A 19,387-nucleotide genomic window follows, 5' to 3' on the forward strand; every position below is an offset into this window, starting at 1 on the left:
GTATAAACACCAAGGCGACCATTTAAAATCAGTTACTATCAACAAGTCAAATAATTTTTACTTGGATTTATTACTTACTCTATAAAGAGTTCACACTGCCTCTGGGCTATTTTCTGTTGTTTGGACATTGTTTATGAAGGTCCTGGTTCCTTTCTGGAAGGCCTGATTGTCTCTCGTCTATATTTGCATTTGTATCTTGCAGACATGTAGACCATTCACACATTGTTCCTTTCTCTCCTTGTAGGTAGAAATAACCCTTCAGGATATCAATGACAATCCACCCGTGTTTCCAACGGACATGCTGGATCTCACCGTGGAGGAGAACATCGGCGATGGCTCTAAGATCATGCAGCTCACAGCCATGGATGCTGACGAGGTACCTCGGAGCCTGTGTCTGAATTTTTGAAACCTAGTATTCCACTGATCTATCCAATTTCTGCTACATGTTAACAACTTTTATTACCCAATAACTAAGGCTAAGCAGTGTGTGTTCTTTTCCAAAGAGAACATTAATTGTTGAAATGTGTTATAAGAATGCGAATCTAGAGATTATGGAGAGGTAATTTTCCTTGGATCAGCAATTCACAACTTCATTTCTAGTTGCATTTTAGATTTCTTAGCCAAATTATTTTAATTCTCAGTAATAAAAATATCCCCATTTTATGCTTTTATTATTTCAATTTGCTATCTTATAGCAGCTAAGGATTGGTTTTTATTTGTAATACTAGAGGCTCAGTGCACTAAATTTGTGCACTCGGGGGTGCGGGGGTGGGAGTCCCTCAGCCTGGCCTGTGTCTTCTCGCAGTCCAGGAGCCTCGCAATCAATTGCTCTTGCAGAGGGAGGCCCCACCCACCCACTGCAGCACCACTGGCTGGGTGGCCTGGGTCTCCCTCTGCAGGGGTGATGGTGGGGTGATGGCGGAGCCCCCCAACCAACTACATCACACCCACCTTGGTAGACGTGGCACCAGTGTGTGTCACCAGTGTGGTCTTCTGGATGGTCATCCGGACGGTCGTTCTGCTGTTCCGTGGTTTGGTTGATTTGCATATTATGCTTTTATTATTATAGACAAAAAAATGGCCAGGTGGTTCAGTTAGTTGGAGTGTTGTCTTTACACCAAAAGGTTGCAGATTCCATTCCTGGTCAGGGCACATACCTAGGTTTCAGATTAGATACCCAGAATCAATAAAAACATGTCCTTGGGTGAGGAATTAAAACAAAGCAAATTATTTCAAATTTAAAAATGTTAAGGTTATTTTATAATTTTTATTTAATATACATATTTGTAAAACAAAATATATAATTCAGTATTAGCCTTATATATTAAGGAAATTATCTAGTCAACCTAATGACTTTTTTAATTTTGTTAATAAACAGAAACTTCTTGCCTAGTGGTGAATGTGAAATGTGGGGCATAACTTAGATTAATATCTTCTATATTTATATCTTTTTTTAAAAATATATTTTATTGATTTTTTACAGAGAGGAAGGGAGAGAGATAGAGAGTTAGAAACATCGATGAGAGAGAAACATCGATCAGCTGCCTCCTGCACACCTCCCTACTGGGGATGTGCCTGCAACCCAGGTACATGCCTTTGACCAGAATCGAACCTGGGACCTTTCAGTCCGCAGGCCGACGCTCTATCCACTGAGCCAAACCGGTTTCGGCCTATATTTATATCTTAAGTTTAGCTATGTAATCATCATGCTCCAAATGTCATAGAAACTTATATAATTTGTAATTTATATTTTTCCCCATGAAGGAAGTCCATGGCCTGTTTTCTCCTCCTTGCTAGGTAAAAGGGTCAATTCATGTTATGGTGTTTGAGAAAGAGGAATCACCTGTCCAGACACTAACATCCCCTTTCTCCTTAAACTAAGCCCAACACACATCCGAGAATTTAACCTTCTTACCTTAAGCTAAACTTTAGAAGTATTGGAAAACTTGATTTTATTGACCGAAGAATTTATTGACTGAAGCAAAAATATACTTAGGATAGTGAAACTAGGAAGGGCATATAAGAAGCAACAGGGAAACCTAGGCTGGGCTGCTTTGGCTCACTGGGAAGTCAGAGAAAATGGGGCCTGGAGACAGGTTAGCTCAGGGGGAGCTGCAGCTGCCCATTGTTCCCTTGGTTGCAAGTCTTGTGTGATCCTTTGGACTTAGGAGAAGTGTGCTTATGGGGGATGGAGAAGGAGATGGTGCGGGAGGGGGGAATGGCATGGGCATGCTCCCTGGAGGGAGAAGATGCTGGGAACCTTTGTTTTCAGGGGGTTTAAAGGCTGGGCATTAGGGGAGGTCTTGGGGAGGATCAATAGAATATTGATACATAGAGTGACCAGTGACTATTTGATGAGGAGAAAGGCTATGTTTACCAAAAGGTGCAGATCTCAGGTGAGGAACACTAAAGAGAGAGCTTGTGGCCAAGGGTGATTCAAAGCTTCTAAAAATTTACCTAGTTGAGTTTGTACAATCCAGAGGACTAGGGTGACAAGCACAGTGAAAATGCTGTAGAATAGGTCAAATGTTACGGATGGATTCCACCATTTGCCCAGTGAAATGAGTCCCCGTGTTGTAACAGGAATGGCTTCATGTGCTAGACCAGTGGGGTCAGACTGGACCTGGGTTCAGCAACCTCAGTACTTGAGTTCTAGCTAGGAAAGAATTCAGAGCCAAGACGCAAGATATAAGAGAACATTTATTTGGTAAATCACAGAGGTAGAAAAATTAATTCCTAGAAGAAATGAGCTTAGGAAATAAGTTATAGAGGTAAAGGAAAGGGCCCTTGGAGCTTGGGATTGAAGAAACTAGTAGTAATGAACCTGGAAGGGAAAGGGTAAGGGAAGAGAAAGGTTCAGGTGTGCTCCTGGGAGGGAGAGCACGCTGGGTCCTTGGTCCTAAGGGTTTTAACGGTGGAGAGCTTAGGAGAGGTCCCAGGAGAAGATCTCAATAGAATATTCAGTAGCTTTCCAGGTGTGTCCTTTCAGGGTCTAGATCTCCATGGATTAATTGGTGGGTGCCAGGGCAGGGGGTCATTATTCAGTGAAGCTGGTCCTGACATCAGCCTTGGTGTTGCTTGTCTGGTTTTGCTGCTTTTCTGGCCTGGAGCTGAAATACAAATGAGGCCTAGATGTTATCTCTAAGAAGGAAATGTCCGGGGGGTCCAAACCACAGGACCAGTGATATGCTAAAGGAGGAATGGTCTCTCAGGGAGAGGCCCCACCCTACAATTGTCCTTTGCTTGGTGCCAGGGCTTTCCACCCTGATGACCCATCGTCTTTGCTCTGCTCATGTCTATAGAACTGCCTATCTTACCTTGGTCACTATGTAACTGGAATTCCCCAATCAGGAATTTTTTTTTCCAATAACCATTTACCAACCATTAAGACAGTTGCTTTCCTGTAATCCCTTGTGAGAAAACTTACAAATAGTAACTAATATATATATATCCTTGAGATGGTGATATTTAGATACAATCCAATTACCATATCTCAAATGAACCAACGGAAGTGAGACTTGACTTTGGGAGCCATGGAGTGATTTTCCAGGGTTATATTTTGGACAGATAGAACATTTGCTATACACTCTGAGCTACAGTAGGAGAAGGTTTCCAGTAATGTTGTTTGCTCCATGAAATCATAAACATGTTAGCTCATGTACATGTTGAAGTATAGGTCATTGAGTCCCTATAAGTAAGATTGCTTTTGATTGTGTCCAAAACATATCAGTTTGTCTCGGTCAAAGGGTCCCACTTTCTGTTGTCATATCCCCTTCTCTTCTTCTGTCACTGTCCATTGGAACTGTGAAAGAGAGTCTTTTATTGACTTCATAGGAAGCAAGGAGTATTCCCAGGTCGGGGTAGATGATTGCTTAAGCAAAAGCTAAATGATTTCCTTTTGTTTCCATGGTGGCAGCATTAGAATGTCCTGGAATTTTGATGATTGCCAATTGTTTCAGTTACTGTAAGTCATCTAATAATTCTGCAACTTGTTTTCCATTCTTTTTGGCAGGGGTGGGGAACCTTTTTTCTTCCAAGGGCCGTTAGGATATTTATAACATTATTCGAGGACCATACAAAATTAACAATTTAAAACTTAGCCTGCTATATTTGGTCAAACATTTAATTAACTCACCCCTAATGCCTTGGCGGGGTCAGAGCAAATGATATCTCGGGCCTTATATGGCCCACGGGCCAAAGGTTCCCCACCCCTGCTTTATGGGCTGCCCTGAAGAGGTTAAGAAGCCTTGCTGCTTCCACAACATTCCAAAGTTGTGAGCTACACCCAAATTATAGCTACCATCAGTGTCAATATTGGCTATTTGATCTTTGGCCAATTGACAAGCTCAAGTTAGAGCAATGAATTCAGCTCACCGGGCAGATCGTATGCAAGTAAATAAGAATCTTCAATTATGTCCACCATGAATGTTATTGCATATCCAGCTCGGTAATGTCCCTGTTCATCTTTCAGATAAGTGCCATCTGTAAACCAAACTAAGTCAGCATGATCAATAGGAGTGTCCAATAAATCATTCCTGGGAACAAGAAGGTGGTCAGTTAGTAAGACACAATCGTGGATGTCTCCATCCTGTAGAGAAGGTAAAAATGTTGCTGGGTTACGGCTGCTATATCAGATTAAGGTAACGTTAGGCACAGAAAGCAAGAGCACTTCACAAGAAGCCAGTCCACTGGCAGGAATGTTGAGTGTGATGAGTGCTCAGTGCAGATACAGCAGAATGAGGAATATAAATTAAGGAGAGTCCATACCTATCGCCTCTGTTTGCATAACACGTCAGTAGCAGAGGTGGCCACCATGCAGGGTGGGAACCCCTTGGCTACTGACTCTACTATCTTATAGGTCCTTTTTCATTTTTTATTGAATTTATCGGGGTGACATTGGTTAATAAAATTATATAGGTCTCAGGGCTACAATTCTATAACACATCATCTGTGTATTGTACTCTGTGTTCACCACCCCAAGTCAAGTCTCCTTCCATCATCATCGATACCCCCTCTGTCCTCTTCGGCCTCCTCTCACCGCCTTTCCCTCTGGTAATCACCATACTGTTGTCTGTGTCTATAAGGTTTTGGGTTTTCTTGCTTAATCCCTTCACCTTTTTCATGCAACCCCCCTCTCCTCTGACAGATGATCTCTGTTTCTGAGTTAAAACTGCCAAAGCATTTCCTTTATTTTCATGTATTAAGAGGAATTATAAATAGGTGTCCCAGAGCAGGATCTTTACATAATTCTTTCTTTGGAGCTTTCACTTGGATGGATCAGGTCAATCTGATTTTAATCAGACATATAGAGGTTGAGCTATTAATGAAAAATTTGGAATCTAATTGTGACACTGTCTAGTCTAATACAGAATAAGCTATTTTTTGTTTGTTTGTTTGTTTGTTTTTAGAAGAGGAAAGGATATTCCTCTGAGTTGCTCAGGGTTAATTCGTAGCCCATCTTTAGATATTAGATAACCAAGGTATTTACTTGAGGTAAGCAGAATCGAAGTTTGTCCTTTGAGACCCTATATTCCTCTTATGGCTAGCTGTTGTAAAAGGTAAATTTCATCCTCTTGGGAGTCTAATATGTCCTAGGGAATAAAAGTAAATCATCCACATATTGTATTAGAGTGGAATTTCTGGGAAATTCAATATCATCCAAATCAATCTTTAATATCTAAGAGAAATAAGTGGGAATCTCATATATCCCTCGGCATAACTGTCCCAGTAAACTCCCTTCTTCCCAGGTGAAAACAAAGAGGTAGTTACTGCCTTTTTAAAAAAAATAAAAATAAAAAATAAATAAAAAACCAGGAATACTGAAAAAGGCACTACATAAATCTATCACTGAAAAATATTAGCAGTCTATGGGATAGCTGATAATAGGGTACAGTGGATTTGGAGCCATGGGGTTTCTGTGAATAACTTTTATTTATAGCTCTGAGATTCTGTGCAAATCTCCATCATTTCCGATTGGGTTTCTTTACGGGAAGGATGAGGGAATTCTAGGTGCTTGTGTATGGAATTATAAGCTCCCCCCTTTAAAGTAACCTTATATAATGGGCTTAGTTCCAGCTTGTGCATCAGGCCTTAAAGGATATTGGTGAATATTAGGTAGAAGCGAAATGCTGTAGTGGCTGAATTAGTTTTGCCAGTATCTGTACCCGAAAAGGTCCCGAGTTGGATTGTAACATCCTGCAACAAACATTCTCTCAAGATTAGTTTCTTCTTGTGGAGATTCCTTTGAAAATTATTATTTTCCCAACTGCTTTAGAATCTGATTCATTTAATTCTAAATACATTTCACTCTTCAGGGAAAAGGATATGTGAGCGTCAGTGGTTTCAAGAAAGTCTCATCCTATCTGGTGAACTGGGGAAGATTGGACTAGTAAAAATATATGTTGCCCATATGTCCATATCATCCCCTAGTTAGCAGGGAACAGGTTCTGATTAAAAAAAAACAAAACATTGGTTGCCCTAGCCAGTTTGCTCAGTGGATAGAGCATTGGCCTGTGAACCAAAGGGTCCCGGTTTGATTCCTCAATTGCAGGGCTCCTCCCTGGCCTGGGCCCAGGTCGGGCTCATGCAGGAGGCAACCAATTGATGTGTTTTTCTCACATCGATATTTCTTTCTGTCTTTAGCCTCTCTCTTCCACTTTCCCTAAAAATCAGTGTTTTCCTCTGGTGAGGATTAAAACAACAACAACAAAACAGACATTGGTAGATTAGATATCTCTACCATTTGTACAGAAGCTTTACTCTGAGGGAGAGGCCAACTTAGTGGGGTGTGGTTAAGAATAGATGAAGTAGCTCCAGTATGTGCAAGGGCCTTAGTAACTCCCCCTTTTATGGTAACTTCAGTTCTCTTAAAGTATTAATAAGGAGAAGGGAGTATGCCCTCTCATTGTCCTTGGAGCAGCCCTGTGCTTGCTTCTGTTTCTTTTCTTTTTCTAAATCCCATTTCAGTCTCTCAAATCTCCTTAAGGTGACTTGACTTTTTAAAGTAAGAACAGACTTCTCTCTCCCCTTGTCTAAGAGACCTTGGGGAGGTCTGACCTCATTGCTTATGCTGAGCTGTAGGTTCATGATTTGGCAGCTTCTTCTTTTTCTCTTTTGAATAATTTTAGTTGATTAGCCAGAATCGCCAGTTCATATAACACATGGTCGGCCAGTTTAATTTATGTTGTTTAATCAGACTTATAAGCTCTTCATTTAATCCTTCCCAAAATGTCAAATTTCATAAGGGATCGTTTAGATGATCCTTAAAACTATCTGGAGACAGACTGGGTAAGGTTTGAAAGGTTTTTTTTGAAGCATTCAAAGAAACATAAATTGATGGATCTTGGTCCAGTCCATTTACCAGGGAAAAATCTCAGGTATGACTTGGTAAAGCTTATGGGCTAATTCCCTGCATTTTCCAGGTCTTTCTCTCTCTGTTTTAAAAAGTTCTCTATAGGAGTTTCCCAGCGAACCTTAGAAACCCCTCAGAAACCAGTAGGTGTATTCACTGGAATAGGTTGGAATAGCCAGGATCGTATGTCCTCCAATAGTTAAATTCCTTTGCAAACCAATCAGGGTGCTGGAGAGAGGGTCAAGGAAATCTGTAGGTAGATTCCTTAATTCTGTTCTAGTCCAAGGGACGGACACATTCGCTGGCTCCCCTTTGCCTGAGACTGGCTTTTCCCCAAAGGCAGTTTCCAGAATCTGTGTTTGTTTTTCTTAGTCTATCTTGGTCTGGTTTTCTATTCTGAGCGTCCCCTAGGTCAGTAAGGAGCTATGGTGTAGAAGAGAGAGAGAGAGAGAGAGAGAGAGAGAGAGGAGGAAGAAAGGAGAATTAGTCTGGACAAGGAAGTAAAGGGTGCAGCGGGCCATTGGAGAAAGAGGTAAAAATGGGGTATGGACATTGAGCTTCAGAAACCTACTTAGGCTCAGAGACAGTCTCTAAAATTTGCTTACTAACTTCTGGGCAGAAGAAAGTCTCTCTGCGCTCCATTTCAAGGGCTTCTACTTACCAATTGAGGTAAGCCTCTCATTCATTTGGTTTGATTTTAGAGCTAGCATTTATTTCCTCTATGGTGCATGCAAAAAAAAATTTAATTTAGGTGTCAAAAGAGCTCCATTTTAGACATCGGTAGTTGATACCACTTCCAGTTAAACCTTCCCATTTCTGTAAGGACTTGCAAGTAAAAGGTCTCCATGAATTGTATATCTGCAGGAGTATTAGTGGGGGCTGGAGTCTGGGGTCAGTGTTAACCTGAAAATTAAAAGCCAAAGTGAGATGCTATAAGCCTTTGAGATTAAAAAAAAAAAAAAAAGCAATCCGGGAGCACAGATGCAGGCAGAAACCCAAATGATGTTCTGATCATGGTGTGAAGGCAAGGAGCTTTAATGAGAAAAGAAAAGGAAATAATTACCTGAATAGAAGAGAGGAATTTCTGTTGTTGCTAACAGGCTAGGTTACCCGTTAGCTATGCATGGCTGGTGATGGAGTGTAAAGAACATTCAGAACATCGGTCCTTGTGGGCAGGCGGGCTGCTATCCTGGTCACTTTGTAACAGGCTGTAAGACAGAGTTGGTTTGGCCCATCCACAGGTTACTTTGCCCGGTTCAAACATCCCAAATATTCCCAGAGTAAGACTCGAAAGGCAGTTTTTCCGGGATGGCAGCTCCGACACCCTTTAGAAATGGCTCCATTTATAGCCTTTTTCACATCAGCATTAAATTGTTACACAGCTACCCAGATGGTGGATTGATTTTGAGAGATTAATGGAATTCTTTAAAACGCTAAGATTATGTAGGTCATCAGCGAATTGTGTTGATATATTTTTTTTTGTTATTTGTACATTTTTTCTTAATAATGAAACCAAACAGAAAAGTACTGTAATAGTATGTTAGAGACACTCTAGTAGGGCACTGGAGAATAATGCTTGGGTCAGGGATTCAGTTTTAGAAAGCAGCATGTACATGTTAAACTTAATTTAAATATCATCTGAAACATGTGCTGGCTCAAGATACACATCTTTCAGAAGCACGTGACTTTTTGAGTCTCCTGTTTCCTTCCATAAACAGAATTATTATGCCTGTAATGGGCCAGCATACTCAAGCTTTGTTTCATGGTGCCATACTTGTTTTTGAAACTGCTTGAGGATGTGAAATGCATTTGCAATTTATAGCTATTTACTTTCAGAATTCCTTTCACGTGCTTTTGTCTCTGAGGTTCCTCAGGAGAGTAAAATATTTTTAAACAGCATTATTTCCACTATGCTGTAGCTGAAATATGATATTTGTTTCTTGTGGTATTGCCGATAGCGCATATTTGGGACATTAAGTAAATAAATAGGCTTTTCAAAAGACCTAATTAAATCATGCCTCTTGGCCAGACATTTTCAGATACTCACTAGAACTATTAATTCACCACATCATCTGATTTTGAGTAGGAAAAAAAGGTTGTTTCATCAATAGAGCCTGGTACCTTTGCTTCAGTTCAGAAGAATTATCATAACTTTAGGAGACAGAACATTTCTAAATTTTAGAGCATGTGTGTAATAGCTTTTAATGTATATTTGTTTCTTTGCTTTCCCTTAATTTCCAAATACCATCTCAAGAAGTGAGAACTGAAAATAGCTCTTTCCCTACCTGGACTGCTGTATGAGAATAACGAAACTCCTTGTGAAATATAGAACCGGATGCGGTCAGATTAGAAGACTCAAATTCTTATTGAATGTTTCTGTTAGACGGTACAATTACAATAAATACGTTAGGTACTCCATGTACACCTGAATATACAAGATAAATGTAGGCAATATGTTAAACTCAGCAGTTTCTAAATTAAAATGTGCTTTTAGGCATTCAATTTACAAAATGTTAAGATTGGCTTGGGGAATGCAGTACTAAATATAGCTAATGCCACTAAACATACATTTTGAAAGAGTGTTTTTGCCCACAACTGTTAGAATTGTCATCTTGTGTATCTGCTGACTGTGAAGGATAAAACATATTTAATTCTGATGGAACGAATGTATAAAACTGTGATTGTTGTCATCTCTTGTCAGATCAGCCTTCTCTATTCCTACACACCCTGAATGTGTGTTCTTCCTAACATCTTTCTCAAGAGTTTTTAGCTGCCTATATGATAACTAAATTTCTAGAGGTTAACAACAGTAAAGGATATATTTGTCTCATGTGAGTATATTTAAATCAAAGTGTAGTTTTTGAAGTCAACAGTTTTAACATTACTTAAGTCAATGTCAAGACTTAATATTTTTGTAGAATAGAAAATCAGGAAACATATTTTCCTTGGGATACATAGCAACCCTAATTGTAGTTTGATTTACTTATTTGTAGATATTTTAGTCATCAAGTATACTTGACACACTATATTTACTTATAAGAAAATATTAAAAATAGGAATAAATATAATTAACATTGTCATATTCTTAGCTGTTTCTCAGAGATTATTCTCTGTTCTTCACATGTATTAACTCAATCCTCACAACAGCCCTATGGGGTGTGGTGAGGAATATTATCATCCCGATAGTTCAGGCAAAGAAATGGGCTCATAGAGGTTAAGTAGTGGCCCAATGACACACAACTGGTATGTAGTGGAGCAGAGATTCCACCCGAAAATCAGCTCCAGAACATTACATCTCAACCAGTACAGTGTAGGCTATTTAACTCAGTATTTCAATTACATCATCCATAATTTAAAAGATCTAAGTCAACCTGTTTATAATTTCAACAATATACAGATAAGTTTAAAACAGATTTTAAAATGCTGTGGAGTTAGCATCTTCTTTCATCAAATCTAGATGGGTGCTTTAACTTTAATCCTCCTTAATTTCTTTATTTTGACTTTGTTAAAACCTACTCTTTCTTGAAACCTTCCATTAACCTCTGTGGCAGGCTGTTCCTCTGGGTTTCCTCCTAGGTCCCTCCCTTCTTCCTCAACCTTGCTGCTTCTCTTTCTTCGCACTTTTTTTTTTTTGTTTTGTTTTCTAATTGAGTTTATTGGGATGGCATTGTTTAATAGGTTAAACAGGTTAACCTGTTATCCAGGTTCAAGTGTACAACTCAACAGAACATCTACACACTGCATTGGGTGCCCATCGCCCAAAGTAAAATCTCTTTCTGTCCCATTTATCCTCCCTTTGCCCTCCTTCTCCTCCCCACCCCTCTTTCCCTCTGGTTATCACCACACTGTTTTCTGTGTCTACGTGTTTTATATACATATATGTCTGTTCCTTCTTTCCACTCTTAAAACGACGTTACACAGCTGTTTATATTTAGTCCTTACACTGCTGTTCCTTTATCTGACCTAATTAAATTCTCAACAGATCTGTGATTTTCACTGTCATGTACGCATATTGATCTGCAGATATTTTTGCAAACCTTTTCTCAACTCTTTGATTGCCACATTTCTATGACGCCATCCTTCAGTCTCTTAACATGCCATATATCACTGCATAGTTTCTCCTGCACCAAAACAGATCTTATCCTTAGCGAGAGTAGTCTTTTAATTCCTAGATAAAGTGATTTGATATTAATTGTTTTTCTTTTCTTTCACTTTTACCCATCACATAACCTTGTTAAAAGACGGGCATGAGACTATGGGAATGCTGAACAAATGAGAGTATTGTTACTGTTATTTCTATATCCAATAACCTATCAGATATCACTGATTTGTCCTGTGTATTATGCCATGTGATGATTTAGAGTTCTGGAGAAAGAGGCCAGGGTTTCAATTCCTGTCTCAGACTCTTTATCATCAAAATGGGGATAGTAATAGTTCATATCTAAGGGGATTGCCTTTAAGGATTAAGTCATTTAGTGCCCATGAAGTGATATGCTCAGAGCAGTGCTTAGCACGTAATAAACACTTAATGAATGTGCTCTTTTTTTTCAACTTTCCATTCCTTCTGCCAACTTCCAAGTTCATACTTTAAAGTTTCTGAGGACCATGGTTCAAAAACTTGGGAGAACCCAAGAAATCATCCCTGCTTTCATTTTATAGAAAGGGGACTTGGAACCTGCAAAGAATACAGAGTGCAAACAGTTTTGCCTTGAGGAAATGAAGCTCCAGTCTTTAGGGCTCAAACTCCTCACGATCTCTCTTCTTGTCCTCCCCCAACTCTTGTCCATTCTACTCTATCAATAGCCTTAAAAGACTGTTTCCAACTCAAACAAATTCAGTGGTTTCTTGGCCATAGAATTCAAGCTAATGTGTGCTATGATTGTGATTCTCCAACATAGACCCATAACCTAGTATGTTAGCTTGACTTTCGTTTCTTTAATGTTTTCCATACAACTAACCTGCTCAACGGTGAGTAAGCCAAGCACGTCATTCTTCCCTTTGCACTTTTGCTCATACTCAAACGTTTTCTCATGTTCTTTGCTTTAAAAAAAAAAAATTCTTCAAAACCCAGTCCAGCTCTGCACATTCTCCATTAATCTTTCCTAATAAATCAACTCAAAATAATCTCTCTTCTCCTTGGTTCTCATGGTGCTTTTTTGCGAACCTCTTCCATTTAGCCCTTGCCTCGTTTAGGTACCTTTTCCTGCTGAATGAGGAGGAACACAGAGCTCAGTCAGGAAGACTTGGGCTTGAAATCCTCACTGGCACTTATGTGTGACAATGTGTAAGTTAGCTAGTGTCTCAGAACCCCGCGTCTTCCTTTGAGAACTCATATCTCATAGTGTTGTAACAGGGCCTGGCAAAGGGCAAGCCTTTAGCACACCATCTACAGTGACAGCTTTACTCCTTTCCACATGTATATTTTATAAATTAAAAACTATAACTAATCCTGAAGATTGAGATTTTCTATATTATTTAATGAGTGAATGGTGAAAGGCTGGCTAGGTAACTTACTACACTAGCCTGTACCTTTTGAAATCTTATAGCATCGTATGAAATTAAGTCCAGAGCCTCTCACTGTCAAACACATACTCAGCCTAAGGAGAGGTGCCCTAACTGTTCCACTTCTGACAGTTCAGATGCTGGTCTTTCTTTCTTAGGGTGCAAATGCTCTCGTCACATACACCATCATTAGTGGAGCTGATGACAGTTTCCGCATTGACCCTGAATCCGGAGATCTGATAGCGACCAAGAGGTTGGACAGAGAACGCCGTTCCAAATACTCCTTGCTGGTCCGTGCCGATGACGGTCTCCAGTCCTCTGATATGAGAATCAACATCACTGTCAGTGATGTGAATGACCACTCGCCCAAGTTCTCCAGGCCTGTGTACTCTTTCGACATCCCAGAAGACACAACCCCAGGTAGGGGCACGCCCTTAGGTATATTTTGCAAGGATCACATTTGACTCCAGTTATGGACTGTGTTTTAACTGCCCTTCATTAGTGACTAGTTTTTATCATCTGCTACTAGGTATAAAAATATATATGCTGGATTTTCAAGTTTTTTATTAGCCATCTTTGCTATAATTCCTAAGCAAATTGCTAGACTTTTCAGAGCAAATGAGGTTAGTCTTTCATCTGATTACTAGTTACTGATATTTCTGTTTCTAAAAGTATTTGTGACATGGGTTGTTAATTTTTTGGGCAGCCGCACTTTCGATTTTGTTTTTCCACTTTAGAAATGTCAATTGTGATTATGCTGCTGTGTATAGAAAGAGCAAAGAGAAAGCATAAGGAAACCTGTGAAAAGTGGTTCTAACCCTCACTAGTTATGTGACCAAGGACAAGTTAATTCATTTCTCTAAGCTTCAATTCCTCCTGCTGTAAAACGGAAACAGTAACTCCCATTAGATTTAGGGTGAAGGTTAATTTAGAATGTGTATTTGAGTTTACTAAAGTGGGGCTTGAAAAGTAGCAGGTGCTCAATAAAGAGAGTAGAATAAGAATCCTGAATTACTGTCTTGCCTCTTGGAACATATGATGCTGTGATTGTTGAGTTTGAGTATCCAGTATCTATGTGTTTGCTTCATTCCCATTATTGGAAACTCTTACCTAAAAATGAAATTTTATCCTGAGTCACATTTGGAGTGTGTTTGCCTAGTAAGGCATATTTTTGGAAACTCATTTGACAAGGAAAGAAGCATTTATAGAAGACTCTTCACTTCCTCACGGCAGTTTTCCCCTCACTCCCCAAGTTGAGCCTGTTCTTCATGAAACTCCCATCACATTTACTCCTTGCTTAATTATAGCAGTGGCCATCTGAGCTGTCAAGGGGTACCTCCTTGGCATACGTCTGTATTATTTCTTGGAATGCCCAATCCTGACACTAGCAATGACCCTCATTCATGTCCCCTAAATTCATCAATATGTGGTCATGAATTGGTAGTGCCAGAATGCAAAATAATGTCAGAAGTGGTATTTTTTAATTTATCTTTTTGTTGAAAGTATTACAGATGTCAGCTTTGTTTGTTTTTTCCCATTGACTCCCTCCATCCTACACCCGCCCTTTCCAAGCCTTCAGTACACAACTGTCTGTGTCCATGAATACCCAGAATATTTACACTGCAACATGAGATCTACTGGATATTGACTATGCTATATGTCAATATTTGGGAATGTTGGTATCAGTGTTAACATAGACATCAGCTGAATGTTGTGTTCATTATATTTTCATAGTGATTCTCTAGTTAAAATATTCCATTGTACAGATAATTTTTTGGTTTTGTGTGTGTATTTTCTTAGTAATATCCATGCCCCATTAATGTGGACTGTTGATTTATTCTTTTTGATAGGTTCTTTGGTAGCAGCTATTTTAGCTACAGATGATGACTCTGGTGTGAATGGAGAAATTACATATAGTGTGAATGAAGATGATGAAGATGGCATATTTTTCCTGAATCCAGTTACGGGAGTCTTTAATTTGACTCGAATATTAGATTATGAAGCACAGCAATATTATATCCTCACTGTTCGAGCTGAAGACGGTGGGGGACAATTTACTACCATCAGGGTTTATTTCAATATACTAGATGTAAATGACAACCCACCTATTTTCAGCTCGAGTTCATATAGCACATCTTTAATGGAGAATCTACCTCTAGGATCTACTGTTCTTGTGTTTAATGTTACCGACGCAGATGACGGTATGTACTTTGTTTTATATACTTAAAAAAACTTTATTAAAAATATTATTGGGTTTATGTTATATTTATTTACATTGTTCAGCTGTCACAAAATTGCATTTTGTGAATATAGGTTCAAAGTTAAGAAATAGATCTATAGTTTAGCTATAGAGGATGAAACAAGTTAAATAATTTTTCATTTAAATTCTTATTTATGACAGGAAGCATGCATTGTTATTGTTTTATAAACTTTATCATCTTTATCTCCCCCCCCCGCCCCCGAAGAAGTGTGGCAGTATTGCAGTTTTGTAGCGTAGAAATCATAAAATAACATTTTGGTAGGTTTTTGTCAGATAAATAAAAATAGTTACTTACATATATTATGTTAATGTAAAAAGAATAAAATTTGGAAGCAAAACTAAAACCAAAGTCTTCAAAAACTACTTAGGAATGTATGTTTAGTTTTGTATTTCTACCTGAAAACTGCTAATAATATTTTGGCAAGCTTTCATGCTTTGACTCAAAAGACAGTCTCAGAGCTCTTAGGCTATAAAATCAAATTGAGATTTTTCACTAAATCTAGACTTTCCATGTATTTGATTTTTATTCATTACAAAAGAATTTGATAAGCTTTAAAAAAACAAAACAAAACAAAACAAAACAAAACAAAACAAAAAACATATACCCGCCCCCCCCCCACCCCCCCCCCCCCCCCCCGGCCTTCGTTCTAAAACCTGCTTTGTAAGGACATATGTCAGATAACTTATTGTTAGTGATAACATTGTGCAGGTTATCAGTCATTAACTAAACTGTTGGGAAAGTCGTTACCTTGTTTTCCCTGCATTGGATGCAGCTAAATGTCCAGTCAGTAAGGAAAACAAGGGACAGTCCTTTGAAGAGGAAATAGGTCCCTAGCCCGAGGATATGCCTAGTGACACAGGCATATCAATCTTAATTTAGAATTTCCTGATTCTCCCTAACTTGATTTATGTAATTACAGAATATCACTGTGTTTCAACCTTCTGCTCTATACTTAGTTCCCTTTCAGGAGTGTCTAGAAATGTCCTTTACAGAGATGGAGGGCGGGGGGCAAAAAGTATCAGTATTTTATATGTTTCAATCCACAAAATTGGAAATGATTTCTTTAAAATTTGTTTGAAGTCCTTTCTAAAGTTTTCTCCTCTTATTCAAGCACAATTAATATTGGACTCATGATTACATCTAAGATAGAAAATAAAAGATAGAAAGTAAAAAAAAAAAACAGCAAAAAAAAAAAAAGGAAAAAGAAATTATAGAAGTGGCTGTAATACTAGTACCACTGCTATTACTAGTCATACGAACAATAACCACCGTTCGTCGAGTGCAGTGTTAAGTTGGCACCGTCCTGGCCCAGGAACGCTGCAGACTCTGCTTCCTTCCTGTACATCAGCCCCACTCTGTGGATCGGCTCCAAATAGACATTTATAAACAAGTGAGGTTAGTCTCTATTTTAGAAGCTGGTCTCTCTATTATAGCCTTAATTAGTTTACCTGCTCCCTGGATATGAATATTTTCTTAATTTGTCCTTGTGACTGATTGGTCCATTCTGTTCTGTAGTGAAGAATTTTGTGCCGTGTTTCTTGGTGATTTATTTCTTACGGGTTAGGGAGGGCCCACTGTTTCATAGGATTGTGTGCTCTTCTGGGGTACAGTTCATTTATCCTCATGCCTTAAAATGTAGGAAACTGGGAAAATAACAAATAAGAAACTTTCTTTGTGAAAATATGCTGGGATAGGCCATGCACATGTACACACAGACATCCATTAACCTTTGACTTCAAGTTGCTTTTCATAGGTTCCCCCCTACCTCCCCCTTTAATTGTGTTGGATTAAAAAAAAAATTCAAGCTACATTTCCCCATTGTTTTAGTTTTGAATACTTTTATCACTGTAATTTCCTGTACCTTGACCTAAAATAGAGGACACAGTTCCTATTCTCTCTGAATTTCAAGGATAATGATAAGACTGTACAAGGGTAACCTTGTTTGCTTAAAATTGCCAACTCAGTTACATTAAATAGTTCTCAAAGTATTTTGCAAACAGTATTGTGTAGACTTTCTAAAATTAATGAATTCATTTTACTCTCTGTCAAAATGTTCCTGAGGAGGTAATATTGTCATCTTCTTAGATGAATACGTTTTATATGATAATAAATATAAAATATTTTGTTATCATTATCTAAATTCTCCAAGAGGTTAACTTAAGATTTTAGGTTACATGATCATTTAATAAAAATAAAGCAAATATTTTACTGTTTTCACAAGGTAAGTAGAGTATGTACTGATCTCAAGGCTTCCATGCACACAGTTTAAAAAGTACTATTTTGAGTCAAACTATTATAAATTGAAGCTTTATGGAAATATGATGGCTTTGATAATTATGTATTACTTTAGGAACAAACCTTATAGTCTTCAAAATCTTGGGGAGTCATAGGCTATTTTGAGAATAAAATTATTGTAATTATTGCCTCATAAATTCACCTCTATATGTATGCTGCACAGTGGAGGTCATTTGACCTGTGAATGGTTTTCATATTGTGAATACGTGTACACATTTTATAACAGAACTATATATCTGTAGTTATGTGCTACGTTTTCTGGAACTAAGTTATTCGTGAGACTGAAATAAAAAATAAAAATCCCCCAATACGCAATACAACCACACATACACAATAAAACTGCCAGAAAGAATCATGTAACCAAACCATTTCAGAATATTGAACACAAATGTTAGAAATTTGGACTGTTTTACATTTGAGGATCTGGTGGGCTGTAAAGCCCACTAGATTCAAGTCTCAGTGCTCTGAATAAATTATGGAATTTAAAATAATGTATTTACTGTTTCATGATTCTAATATTTGATGCAAAGAGCAGAGAGAGAGAAATGGCCTGAGCTCTTTTTTGGATGCTGCAAATGTTCAGGGAGAGTTTTGAGTTTCCATACGTCCACGTGAATTTTGTGGATGGAGAGCACATGCCCAGCGTCACGTAGACTTGTCAGGAGTGGAAAGGCCTTTTCTTTTCAGCAAAGTCAATGTAGAGGCTTCCCTGGCCCGATGGAGGCAGTGAGGGTCCAGTCCCGGAGCTGAGACCTGCTTCTTAGATGGCGCTGCCATATCTTGTGCAGCAGTAGTTACATTGTTCTATTTATTTTCTCAAAAATAATGATAATTATCCTCCGTTTATTTTTAATAGTATTACCTAATGTATTTGTCATGATGAATTTGACTATGTAATCAAATTTTTCTTTTTCATAATTCTATTTAAAGTTAAACTCCCCCGCCAAACTCTTTCCCTAAAAAAGAGGCTGTTCTGCTGTTTGCTGCTTGGCTATATAATCTCAGTATCAGGTTCTCTGATTGCCTCTGTGATTTAGTTGTTTACTCAAGGAAGCAGCATACACATGGACGTTCCAGTAGATTTATTTCATGTAGACATGCTAGACCATCACTTGGTGGCCATGTGTCATTTTGTTGGTATTTTTCATTTTGATCTTGGGCATGAAAGATTTTATAGGCTTGCATAGAACTAAATTTTATATCTCTGCTTGTTGGTATTATTTTTATCCAGATGTTTTCACAACTTTTTCTTGATATAATTGTGCCTCAAAGAATAAGAATTCAGTATTCATTGATAGATTTAGCTATAGGAAATGGAAAAAAAGTTTCCTTAGAGAGTAATTGGATTTAAAATATATATTAAATATATACATATATATTAATATTAAAGCAAATTAATTTTAACTATATATATATATATATATATATATATATATATAATCCTTAGAAAGTAATTTGGGGGGACCCTGCTGTGACCTGCATGGCAGGGTTCAGGATCTGAAGGAGGGACTGACGCACAAATGAAAATGCTATCCAAGAAATATGAATTTAGAAGGCATTAGGGGTCAGGGAGTGTCTCTTTTGTGAAGAGCACACTGACCTCTGGTCCAGTCCACATTTTATTTACTTGAATACACAAGTAAATAAATGCATACAGACATATCAAAGGTAAAGTTTGGTAAACAGTAAAAGGATTATCAGGTTAGGGAATTGCCTTGAGCCACTACTATCTCAACACTCGATGCTTAGTGTCAGCCCTGCTAATGCCCGAGGTCCATGGGCTTTCTGCATTCATTGGTGCACTCTCCTGACAGTACTGGAAAGCGGTGGCTTCCTGCAGGACCTCCTATCATGGTGCTTTTCTCCCCCCACACCTGTGGAATTCTAAGTCGAGAAGTTGAAGTAGCTGTTGACCTTGTTCTACTCAGATCTTAAAATTTTCTTTATCTCCTGCTGTTGAATTGACTGGTCTCCATTA

General features: G+C 38.4%; 1 protein-coding gene across 1 annotated transcript in view; it reads left to right on the plus strand.

Annotated features, from left to right (window-relative positions):
- The window catches only part of FAT4 (FAT atypical cadherin 4), a 159,637-nt gene that overhangs the window by 75,080 nt on the left and 65,170 nt on the right, over positions 1-19,387 (plus strand). Inside the window, exons 2-4 of the mRNA XM_036313839.1 lie at positions 245-376; positions 13,012-13,273; positions 14,704-15,054. Of these exons, the coding sequence (XP_036169732.1) occupies positions 245-376; positions 13,012-13,273; positions 14,704-15,054 (745 nt within the window). The remainder of the gene's footprint in view (positions 1-244; positions 377-13,011; positions 13,274-14,703; positions 15,055-19,387) is intronic.

The sequence above is a fragment of the Myotis myotis genome, unplaced genomic scaffold (assembly GCF_014108235.1).
Source record: "Myotis myotis isolate mMyoMyo1 unplaced genomic scaffold, mMyoMyo1.p scaffold_m19_p_6, whole genome shotgun sequence".
In the NCBI taxonomy this organism is placed as follows: Eukaryota; Metazoa; Chordata; class Mammalia; order Chiroptera; family Vespertilionidae; genus Myotis; species Myotis myotis.